Here is a 13,520-nt window from a genome sequence, read left to right on the forward strand (position 1 = left end):
GTTAATGATACAGTAAAAGCTTCACTCTCAGAAGCAGCAACAATCCTGTTTAACAGAAGACAAAGGATCTCAAAGTTCTTCCTTAACCAGTAGTAGGCAAAAGAAATAAGACACTATACACAATTATCTTGTGTGTAGTGGACACAGTATTCTGTCATTGGCAACAGCATCTAAAAAGAACAGTAGTAGCACAGTAAGCCTTGCCATAAAACAAGGTTTTCCATTATCTAGTGAACATCAAATATCAATTTAAGGCTACAGCTTACCTAAATTTGATAAAATATACACCTATTTATATTAATTTCTGTGATCCACTAATAGGATTCTTTGACAGGTGAAACAGATGCTGGTTGAAATAACCAAGTTGTATTCATTGGCCTTAGCTCCAAAAAGGAAAAACGTAACTGTCAGAGATCATGGACTCTGCAGGACATAAGTATGGTGCAGTTGCATTTTCACTGACTTTAACCATAAGATTATCTGTCTTGTCAATCACTTTTAAAAACAAGACAGGTACAAATCTCATTGGCAAATGTTTACACACAATTCTTTACACACCACACAGAAAGTGATATAAAAAAATATTATTGAACTGTTCTGTTTTTCAAAGGACACCATCTTCTGTTTCTCTTCCTGTGAAAATACAATTACTTACGTATTTCATCCACCAGTTTCCTCCCCCTCATAATAGCTTTATGCCAGAATAAGTTCACAGTCATTGAGTTATTTCTGATACGCAGAAAACCCACCTATGTAATAAAGTCATCTTTAGGTACCTTTTATCTCTTCTAAATAATTCAAATATTTTTTAAGGCAGTATGAGAGATAGTGCAGTTCCTTACGAGAGTTCAGTTACCTGGGTAATACCTAGCAAGGCCAGTTGCACTACCAAAGACCTGCCATAGTAAAGTGGGGTCTTCTTCTCTGTTCCGCTTGAACACATCATCCAACGCAGCAGTCCAGTTGAGTTCATTTAACACAATTGTTGCTGTCAAAAACAAAATGTATTTGGAGTTACAAAGTTACATCTTAACTCAAGTTGCAGTGACTGCAAAAAGCATACTAAATCATTATGGAAAGTAACAATATTTCATTTAACTAATCGACAATTTAAATGTAAAGAAATACATTGCTCTTCCTTGGGAATTTTCTTTAAGTTCCTCACATTCTCTTCTTTCCATTGCATTATTAATACAATGACTGTTGATTTATTAATACAATCAGTATCTTCTAAAAATACTTGTTTTTTGAGATGTTACTCTAGATAACATTCCCAGTTCTAGAAATGTAAAAGCAGGCCCATAAAATTGATGTTTCTATTAATCGCAGCACAGTACAATATGAAATACTAGAATGATGTCAACAAAAGTAGGTGAGTATTTTAGAAAAGCTAACAAAGATCTCCCTTTCCAAATTGATGCCTTATGGGGATCAATTAATAATTCTACAGGAAAAAGACAACAATGAGTATTTGAATTAAAATATTAAGGTAGGACCCACATGCACTCATTACTGCATGCTAACAAGATCTTCATGTTTATAGATGTGATCATTTACAGAATGATCAGCAGTGTGAACATTAATATTTATAAGGTGGGTCAGTTCCACGATGAATTTAAAATACAAGGAAATTCACATTTTAAAGCATGATCAGCTAAACACTAAGCGGTTACTCAGAAATTTATATTCACAATGTTGTCCTGTACTGATGTTTGTTTTAATGAAAAAAATATATATATTTCTTTTTCTATTTTTATTTCTACTTCCGTTTCTGTTTCTAATATACGAAATGTATGTATATTAGTGTTCTACACCTTTGTGATAAATGTTGGGAGACACTCTCAAATGGTATTAGATGATATAGATAATCTTTTTCACCATCATTTAATCAGCTCTAAATATCTCATTATCTTATTCATGTTAGGCAATAGCTGACATTCATTATTTTTAGAAAGAATATGGTGGTTTTTTTGGTTGGGGCTCTAATTCCTTCCTCTGTGATGCCTAATGGCATCTAAGTAACACCTAGATTAGCAAGCCAAGAATGTAAAGAGAACTGGATGGGAAAATAAAGCAAACAAACAAAAAAAACAAACAAAACCAGCAACCAACCAACCAACCAAACAAAAACATTTGAAAATAACTGAAGATGTAGATATAAATCCTAAGAAAGGCAAGACTGTAATTTAGATCTTGCTTACACTACAGTATTGCACACAAGAAAGAAACTGTGTTCTCTTGCAAATGGGCAAGTCAAATTGAAAGAAAAAATAGTTCACATTCACAGATGAGTGGCGTCACAGTACAAAATTCTATATGTAGGGTAAGGACAGGTTAAAAGTTATCAGTTGACAGTTTGAAACAGTTTAAAAATTAGGTTGTTACAGGTACTACAGAGATTGTAACATTAAATTTTATAGGCTTGTTTTTAAAGGTTAAGGAGGAAATTGCTACACCATGTGTTTTGCAGAAAGGTTTATGTGTTTTTGAGAGGATTTTTAAAGTATTACTATTTGAAAGTACAGCTTCTTATAGAAATATCAAATTAAATGTCCAACCCTTGACATTCCCTGTAAATAAACTTTATAGTATGTACCTGGCTCTTTGTAAAGTAGGTAATTATAAAAATATATGCTTATTTGAGAAAGGGGAATAAAACCCTGCAGTACCATGAGAAGTTCATTGTCATTTTAAAATGTTTACTGTTCCATCATCTCTTTTAGAACCAGTTTGATCTACTGCCTAATTAACCATTATAGGCACCCTTTCTAAACTCCTTCTAAGCTTGACTTTGTTTCAGATCTTACTTCCAGAAGCAGCTCCATTAAGTCATTAGAACCATTTATTTACTCAGCAAATAATTTCCTCTCACACTTGATTTTTCTGTTCTTCATGTTACCATTTTCTCATTTGATATACAGAGTACTTGGCCCAGTGGAAGCCTATACCAATGGTTCCGAGCGGCATTCAGAGCATTGGAGCATAGGGCGCTTACTTTAGGCACATCAGAGATGGTAACTCTTACCTCTTTACTATCTGACAAAGCACTTAGATTTCAGTGTCCTCCACAGATTCCTCAGACCGATAACAACATTAACCAATGTGTACACCCTCATTAAGTTTGCATATGACACCAAATTTGGTGGAGAAGTGTCGATCTGCCAGAGAGTAGGAAGGCCCTGTAGGAAGGCCCAACCTGGACTGGATGGGTTGATGGGTTGATGGATGAGGTTCAACATGGCCAAGTTCCGTGTCCTGAACTTTGGTGACAACAACCCCATGTAATGCTACAGGCTTGGGGCAGAGTGGCTCAAAAACCGTGCAGAGGAAAAGGATCTGGGGGTGCTGACTGATGCTCACCTGAACACGAGCCAGAAGTGTGCCCAGGTGGCCAAGAAGGCCAATGGCATTCTGGTTTGTATCAGGAACAGTGTAGCCAGCAGGACTAGGGAGGTGATCTTCCCCTCGTACTCAGCTCTGGTGAGGATGCACCTCAAGTTCTGTGTTCAGCTTTGGGCCCCTCACTACAAGAAAGACATCGAGGTCCTGGAACACGTCCAGAGAAGGGCTATGAACCTGGTGAAGGGTGTGGAACACAAGTCCTGTGAGGCACAGCTGTGGGAACTGGGGCTGTTTAGTCTGGAGAAAAGGAGGCTCAGGGGAGACCTTACTGCACTCTACAACTACCTGAGAGGAAGTTGTGAGGAGCTGGGGGTCGGCCTCTTCTCACAGATAACACAGATAGGATCAGAGGAAATGGCCTCAAGTTGCACCAGGAGAGCTTTAGGTTAGAAATTAGGAAACATTTATTCTCGGAAAGAGCAGTCAGGCAAGGAACAGGTTGCCCAGGGAGGTGGTGGAGTCACCGTCCCTGAGGGTGTTTGTTCAAGGAAGGGTTGGACATGGTGCTTAGGGACATGGTTTAGCGGATGACGTTAGTGGTAGAGGGATGGTTGGACCGGATGATCTTGAAGGTCTTTTCCAGACTAAACAATTCAATAATTCTCTTCTATGATTCTAATTTAAAATTGCTGCAGCCTTTACCCTCAAATCTGGCTACTTTACCACCCTGATCAGGCCACTGATACCCATATTCAGTAAAACATCTGATTAGAAATAATATTAAATTATTCACTCTCATAATTGCTCTCCTCAGTCAGTGGCTATGCCTGCTCATGTACAAAACTGAATACAATATTTCTAAAGAAAAGATTTCCTTCAGACAGCAACCTTACAAACAAATGAACTACATTCAATATGAAGATATATTAGCCATATTAACATATATTTACAAATATAATTGCAAAGAGTGTCTAGCATCATACAAACATATGTTGCAAAGTTTTATATTTATGAACATGTAAGTACATCAAACACGCACATATATATATACTCATACATATACAAATATATTTCTAAAATACATGTATATACAAAACTGGAGAAACTAAGACACTGTACAAACAGTAAAATACCCAAGTACTAAAGTACCGAATAGATATATTGGAACAAATAATTTCATTGCTTTATTAAATTTGTGGAGATGAAGTAAGAAGTATGGCTCTCTGGATCTTATTTATAATACTGGTGGAGAAGTGATGCCTCACAATCAGAGTCAAGATTTTAATAATCTTATTTACTTCCAACTTTACCCTCCCCTCTCCCCCCCTCCTCCTTCTAGACAATTTTCTCCCAGAGAAAAACACATTTGAAAAAAAATCCAACAACCTGCAGCTGTAGAAAAAAAAAAAAAAAAAAAAAAGGAAAAGAAAAGAAAAAAACTCATTAAATTGAAAATAAAATACTAATGTGGATTGAATGTGAACAACAAGAGCAGAACATCCAAACAGAAGTAAAATGAAATAAATATGGGAGAAGACTACTAATAGTATGAAAGAAACACAGAGTTTATTTGGTGGGACTGTTATGCAAATGGATAATTGTATGATAATTGAAAAAAAAAAACATTCCTGGAGCATTTTCTATTTGTAACTCAAACTTGCTCACTTTATTCAGGGTTTTTGTTTTGTTTTGTTTTGTTTTGTTTTTGATTGTTTTTGTTTTCTTCATTAGCTTATTTGTATGTAGAATAACCACATATTTGCATTAACTAACCTAGTGAACAGTGAACAGGAAAAGGGTGCTGGGAATTTCAGCTTTAATCGTTTATTTTTCTACTTGCTTTTCCAAAACATACTTTACGTGTTTGCTTCTGCTAAAGAACACACCCTGGATTTCAAAAGGTAAGATGTAAATCAGTTACCTTGCTTCTTTTTTTTAATGCAATATCTCTGGTAATAGGCAATTTCAAAACAATATCTAAATTCTTTCTTAAGCCTACAGCAATGGATTTGAAACTTGTCAATCAAAGAAAATAAAGCAAAAACCTCATAAACAGTAACGAAACTATTCTTCAGATGGCTTCCACTAAAATATCATGATTCTCAATTTGCACATAAAAATCAAGGCAGTGCTAGTTTCAATAGCTCACAGTAGAGACCACACCACTTGTCAGAATACCTTAATTTGGAAAGACATGGGTTTATACTGGCCTCATGAATATAAGTGAGAATTCCACTTCTTTTTCTGTTATTAAAAAGCATATTTAACTAAAACAAAATGTTTAGAGGTTTTATAGCCACACCTATTGAGATGATGCATATCCTAAAAACACTTATGTTTCCTTTTGAGTTAACATTCTGTAAAGGAAAGAGCTTTTGACTGATAATTGACAGAAAATCTACTTTGAGACAACTCTCCAATAAGCTTATTTCCAATTCTGCTAAGAAAAGTCTTTGAAGATTACTTCTTCAAAGTACTTCAGCTGCTACCTTTCATTTGATATAGGCAGGATGAAAAAATAAAATTCATCATCACACAATAGGAAGCATCATTCTTCCTGGCTAATTCCAATGAATTCCATCCATCTTTTCCTTTCTCCCTCTTCTTTATGACATGAGGTTTAGGGGCCTTGACAAGGAATGGATTCAATTTTCCTCTGCAAACGCAATCAATAAAAAAGAACTGGAATGCACTTCTGATGATTTATTAAATGTATAGGCCCCGGACTCCATACAAGGCAGAGTGTAAGTTTATTTGAAAAGCTGGAAAGCTATTTACTATATCAGAAAATGTGTCAGCTACTGTTCCTTGATGAGGCAGCTACATGTACACTGGGGAGAACAGAAGGGACTGCCTCTGCAGACCATTAATTGTCTTCCAGCGTATGGCAAGTATTACAGCTCCATATCCTGTTTAATGAAGTTGACTCACTGATCTCTTTGAAGATAACACTGACTAATTATTTTTATGAATGAAATATATATTTGCAGCCCAACATTATGGTGTTTAAAAGTAGGCACAGAGGAAGAATATACATGCAAATGCTTATTTTTAATATACTTGAATGGACACAGAAGTTTCTGTCTGTGGCCATACTAATTGGATATTACAGAAATTCTACAAAAAATATAAGTTGCCTTTTTATGACCTGTTTTTTTCATGGTTTTGGCTGAGATAAAGTTGATTTTCTTCATAGAGGCTCATATGATGCTGTGTTATGGATTTTTGATGAAAATAGTGGTGACAGCACATCACTAATTTTTTTCAAAATTAAATTCCTTCCAGCATATGTTAAATTAAATAGAATGTTACACACTCAGCTATTGTTGAAAATTTTCACTCCTATTTCATTATATGTTGGACAAAGAAGGGGTTTTTATTATTACTTTTTACATTGAAGGTATTTTTATTAGATGTTTACACTGTCTCAAATAAACATTTCCTACATAATTCTCAAATATAGCAACTTGAAAAACTATTCTGGTAGCAAAATAAGCCTCAACCCTTCAAATCTAGGTGCATGCCATTTCTTTTATGTACAGTTCAGCGTGAACAAAAGGCCAGAGGAAAGGAAAGATTATAGTGGCTCCAAATTGAATACTGTCTCCTAGGTAACTGGTCCTCTCAGTGGAATCAGAAATCTGAACGTACACACTTAAGCTTTCAACAGAATACCATGGGAAAGTGTTTAACTTGTAACAGTCATCCAAAAAAAATAGCAATAACAATAATTAAAACAAACAAAAACAACAGCAAACAAACAAAAAACTTCATAGGTTTAGAAACCTGTTAAAAGAGAATATAAATAATAATTTATATTTATGTATTTGCATATATATATATATATATATAAATATGAGAACTGTGAGTTCTCATATGAGAAGTATATGAGAACTGTGGAGTATTTTATCCCAACTCTCCAAGGAGGTTAAGCAAATAAATCATAGCTCCAAAGGATGCACTGCCATCCACTCACACTGGTAGACAATACTACTAGATATATACACGGATCATAGAAATATGTGTTTAGAAACTGTACACTTTAAATAAGATTTGTAATAACTTGTATTTAGTCTTGAAAACATCTACCAGATGATTTGAAAGTGTTATATTGTGTGTTGGCTAACTATATTAGGAGTTAATTACATATTTTGAAAGGTAAAGAATTACAAATGGGAAAAAATTACAAACTGAATAAAATGGTGTATTTGTTATGCTGTTGTTTTTTGTTTGTTTGTTTGTTTTTAATAATTAAAACAAGCATTTAACTAAGTGAAGGGTCATTTTTTCTTTTCCTTTAAAGCACGGGAGGAAAATTTAAATGGGAGGGAGGGGGGACAGTCTAAAAATTGAACACGCAATAGCTGTTACACAGTGGCATTTCCAGTTGGATAGGTCGTTAGGTCATTATTTTAGGTGTTGCCTTGTTTGATATTTTATATACAGATCAATTAAAAATTCTTGTCTTCAAAGTAACATTTGTATTTCCTATCATACTTGAAATTTAAATTACTGGATAATCAGATTTATTTTTTTTCAGAGTATACATTCTATGGTGCTCAAGAAATAAAGTATTAAAATGCAATTTTTAACATGGAAAACAGCAACAAAATCAAATAGTTTTGACATCTAATATTGCTGAAAGAAGATTTTTAGAGTAGGTATTTTACACTTTTAATTAAAAACATAAATTATAAAATGTCATGTACTTTTTCTTCAAATGAACAACTTCTCTACTACCCATTAGATATCTGACATCATGTCCCAGACACTTCTATAAATAATTCTTTGAAGAAGTCACTGAAGTCTAGCATACTGTTGTGTCTGTGTCAAATCAAGTAAATTAATTGGCAATGCCATATGATGTGCACTGACTGGCTTAGCCACCACATGCTGATAGCTAGAACAGCACACTGAACACTCATTAAAACAAATGCCCAGGAGAAGGAAATGAGAATAAAAATGTCATGAAAATTAAACTTCCATTATAGCTCAACAAAAAAAGAGTTAATGCAACATAAAGTCATAAAAACTTTAGTACCAACTCATAGTTTTTAAACAATTTCTTTATGTCACTATAAAACAGAAAAGACACCCTCATTAGTAAACAGCAACATATTGCTGATAACAGCAATTAATTCCCAACAAATTGGGAAGGATGAAAATCAGTTTTTACATTGCATCCTCTAAGATCAACAAATTCCAGCATGTGTTTGAGCATGGAGACATACCCAATGTTAACAGCCATACAGTATTTTTATTTTTATATTTATTTTTATTTTTTTCTGAGAAAAAGGTAAGAAGAAAAATGATATGAAAGGTATCACTGACTAAAGGTGAGCTGGAGGGCTTTCATATTTTTTAGAGCTAAGTACAATGTACGAGACTAAGTAATGTTAAAAAATGAATAAACTTACTGCAGTAATTACAGCAAGCTTTGAATTATTTACTATTTATTATTATTTTTTTCAAGTGACTTCAAAGTAGGTCCTCTAACTGGACCTACTCCTCATTTTAAAAATCCTTATACTCCTTATTTTAAAAATCAGGTGACATTTTAAAATTAGGATGTTTTATTTTTATGGAAATATCATGGATTAAATATCAACAGAGCATCCACTTAGAAAGCAAAGATAGCTATAGTATAGGTATTAACTCCAATCTTTCTTCACTTTTCTCTAACTTTTGGTTAGCATTTCAAAGGATACCATATTGACACCGAAATTAAACTAGCTATAGAAGTATGCTTGATCTTTAATGCAGGCTTCTCTCTACAAAATTGTTAATTAGGTGTTAACAAAAACAAAAAATCTAAAGACTGTCTAGAAAATGTTCTTCTGGAATAATTTAGTTCTGTCTTTGGTCTGACAAGGTACCTAACACCCCTTCAGTACCATTACCTTTAAGTCACTAGAGTATTTTATAAGATCAGTAAGTCCTAAGCAGTAGCTGGGGAAAATGAGAAGGAAAAAAATAAATTTTAAAAAGCCAACTCATACAAAAACTCTCTTGCTTTATGCAACATATTAACTATTTTCCTCATTCCTATTAACTATATATATATATATTAACTATTTTCCTCATTCCTATTAAATTTTATACTATTTGTAGTCTGAAAACTATTAATTCAGAAATTGATGTTATTGTGTATTTCACAGAATCACAGAATCACAGAATTTCTAGGTTGGAAGAGACCTCAAGATCATTGAGTCCAACCTCTGACCTAACACTAACAGTCCCCACTAAACCATATCCCTAAGCTCTACATCTAAACGTCTTTTTAAGACTTCCAGGGATGATTCATTTGGTTTATGCTGTTGCCTATTACAATGTTCTCACATTTTTTCTTACATAGATACTACCCATCAACAGCAATTCCTCCTGTCCTGTCCTCAGTCATGGTAAATTGGAAAGTAGCTCCAACAAAAAGAGAGAGGATAATACAGTATTACAGTATATACAGTATATACATACAGTAATATATACATATATACAATATACACATATATATATGTATATTAATATACGTATATATTACTAATATTACTAACATATTACTACTATCACTATTGCTACTATACTATTACTAATATATATAGTAATATGTACAGTAATATATATGGTGTATATACAGTATTACAGTATATACAGTATAAAGATTGCTTGACACATGATCTGTTAAACTTGTATGTTTCTTCTGTTCGTTATGCCAAAGGGATGAATATAAGTGGATAAAATGCTGCAAATGGCTACTAAGATAACTGGTGAAGAACAGAAAATCTGTCTTCTGAAAGGAAACAGAGTTTGAGTAATTTAATCCAGAAAAATGAGGCACAGTCAGAAAACAGCCCAACCCTGAAAAGAATATGTAAGTGTAAGGATGGCACTGACACAGAAAAATTGGGTATAAGCTAGCTAATAAAGCAGGAAATTAGGAGGCCTCTTTTAGAGCAGAAAGTCTGAGATGGGCCAATAGAAGACACGGACAAGGAGACAAGATCATTTAATACACATTTAAATCAGTTTATGTAAAGAACAACCTGGACTAGATTAAGAATTTAGATTAAGTATTAAGGACTACTAGTTAAGTATTATTAAGCATTAAGTATATTTATTATTAAGTATTAAGAACTAGATTAAGTATTTAACAACTGAAAAGCCATTTCCTGCTCTCTTCCTAGGCTTTGTTACAAATAAAGAAAAGGTTATTTTAAAAGCTGAACTTCAGTAACCACAAGCAATTCAGTTCTGTACAGATTTACCAAAGCACGAGAGTTGGAAGATAAACTGTTTTTCTTATTTATTTTTAATAAATGAAAATTAAAGGGTTTGCAAACCACATATAATATATATTTTACCACCTTAATATACACCTATACCTATAGTACATAGATATGCATGCTCTACATATATAATAAAACTTATATGGTTAACAATTATATAGTACATTGAAAATATATATTATATCAATTAAAATATATTATATGTTATATATATATTATATGTTATTATAAATGGGACTTTTCTATATAGCAGATCTATTTTCTGAATTTTAGGGAATTTTTACAAATATTAAAATAATATGGATTTGGCTAATGGATTCTAATCTAATCCCCATATAAATGAAAAATTAATGAATAGCAGGCTGTTTTCATCTATCTAAATGTATCTCTGGCTACAGAAATCCAAGACACACTGAGTGTGAGGGGAATACAGTGCACAAGTGAGAAACGTGAGAAAAATGATGATGAGTCAAAGTCTGTTTCATCACCTGAGCTGGTACAGATGTGACAGCCCCTGCTCCTTTCAATATTCTAACCATCTCACTGACAACTTTTACAGGTTAAACATAAAAAAAAAAATCAACAAGGTTTGTTTTTTGCTGTTGTTTTTTATGGCAAAAGGTTGCACCACAATTTTCACTCTGGAGATATTTGCTATGTCAGAAATTTGATAAGGATGGATACTTTCTAAAATTTGGCCACCCAAAGATGCCCCCTCTCTTCAACAGATGAACCATCTGTCCCATAGGCAACTGCCTTATGGCCTTCTTGGATGCAGAACATGAAAAAATAAAATAAACATTTTAATTTTGTAGTATGACATCATTAGAGGTATTATATCTTGACTGTTAATTAAGCTTGGGTTTTGTGTTGTTTTCTAGGTTACATAGAGGGTATATTAACTCCTCCCTCTTAAAGAGAAGTCTATACCATACTGGAAAGGTCAAAGTTATAAGTTAGCTGCTTGTACAGAGGTGCTTGCTTCCTACAAACATTTTGCCTGCACCTCACCTTTACAAGAAAAAAAAAAAAAAAAGCTATTTTTATTTAATCTACATCATTATATTGATGTAGCACACATTGAGGAGGCTCAGGGGCGACCTTATCACTCTCTATAGGTACCTCAAGGGAGGCTGTAGCGAGGTGGGGGTTGATCTGTTCTCCCACGTGCCTGGTGACAGGACGCGGGGGAATGGGCTTAAGTTGAGCCAGGGGAGTTTTAGGTTAGATGTTAGGAAGAACTTCTTCACTGAAAGGGTTGTGAGGCATTGGAACAGGCTGCCCAGGGAAGTGGTGGAGTCACCATCCCTGGAAGTCTTCAAAAGACGTTTAGATGTAGAGCTTAGGGATATGGTTTAGTGAGGACTGCTAGCGTTAGGTCAGAGGTTGGACTCGATGATCTTGAGGTCTCTTCCAACCTAGAAATTCTGTGATTCTGTTAGTCCCAAACTTCCGTGATGTTAGGCTGAATTCTACTCTGGGTGAATCCTGGCCTCCCTGAAGTTAATGACAAAACTCCTGCATAGCGCAGGGAAGTGATTTAATCCCCTGCTTCCAGATCACCGTAACCCAGTGTTCATCTGCTCTCTGCATCCACAGTACACTGTCAGCCTAATGCAATAAGCAGATCACTGTATCAGGAGCCAGTACTCATTACTAGAGATTTTGCAAGCAAAAAAGAGAGAGAAAACAACCTGACAAATCATTTAATAAGATTCAAAATACCTTAGAAATGATAAAGGACTCAAAGGAATCTTTGGAAATGCAGTAAAATTAAGTTCCTTTGCAGCTTTTTTGTCTAATTCCATATGCCACGAGTACTCAGGATTCATCTGAGTTTTCTGTACACACTGCTTTATTCACCCTTAATGGCAGTTCTTTGAGTGTTGTGGTGATTGAATAGAAACACATTTTTATATTTGTGTGCTTGATGAAGGTCTTCTTGTTTTTAGTTTACTTAGTTTGTGATTATATAAAACCACAGGAAGAGACAGTAAAGTTGAAAAAACAAACAAACAAAAAAAAACAGCTGGAATGGGTTTAACAAATAAATCTTATTGCTGCATATATACCTACCTTATTTTTAAATGTTTTAAACTGCACTATTTTTTAGCTATTTTAGCTTTACATATTTGAATCTGAGGACCATAATCCTTCCTGAATTAGTAAAAACTACAAAACAGAACTTTTAAAATCAGAGATGCTGAGACTGTGGTTTCTAAATGCTTCTATATAGATCTTTCCAAATCATAGGGAGAGACCAACATCTTAAGGAAATATAGACACAGATGGAACAACTGCTATGAGAAAAAACATATCTGCAACCAAAATGGTTAAGAATACATTATAGAGACCTCTGAAGTCATACAGTATTTTTAAACAGCTACCTTCAGCCAAAGACAGGGAGTGAAGATATGAAGTACTACATGTCCTAGAATAAGGAGGATGAAAAATACACATATTAGCCTTTAACAAGGAGTCATGTCACAAAGTGAAATACCACAAATTTCAGCTCCAACCTTATAGGCAAGGCAATCTACCCATTTTTCATTTTCATATTTGATAAAAGGAAGCAAACCTGAATGCCAGGAGCTTTGCACCAGCTACATCCCTTGAGTCAGTCTCAACTCTGACTATCTGCATCAGTTTAGGAGGTACTCCAGCAAAATAAGGTTCTGATTTGGCTAACAAGCCCTTTTAGCAATTGCTTCAAAAAAAGGAAAAGCAAAGACCGAATGGTTTCAGCATTTTCTTAAAAGTGCATTTCTGATACTAATGTAGACAGATTCAGCTCCAATACATGTATAACCCTAGTCTTATGAAACAATAATGAAGGATCAAATAAATTAGATTGCTGAGAATGAGAAAACCTTTCAGTGATAAAGCATTTCATAA

At 34.1% G+C, this 13,520-nt stretch overlaps 1 protein-coding gene across 5 annotated transcripts in view; it reads right to left on the reverse strand.

The window, feature by feature from the left end:
• The window catches only part of CACNA2D1 (calcium voltage-gated channel auxiliary subunit alpha2delta 1), a 413,517-nt gene that overhangs the window by 120,491 nt on the left and 279,506 nt on the right, over positions 1-13,520 (reverse strand). For all 5 annotated transcript variants that reach the window (XM_082781189.1, XM_082781188.1, XM_082781191.1 and 2 more), the window contains exon 7: positions 857-988. In XM_082781189.1, the coding sequence (XP_082637315.1) occupies positions 857-988 (132 nt within the window). The remainder of the gene's footprint in view (positions 1-856; positions 989-13,520) is intronic.

This window comes from Aythya marila (genome assembly GCF_965140915.1).
Source record: "Aythya marila genome assembly, chromosome: 1".
Taxonomy (NCBI): Eukaryota; Metazoa; Chordata; class Aves; order Anseriformes; family Anatidae; genus Aythya; species Aythya marila.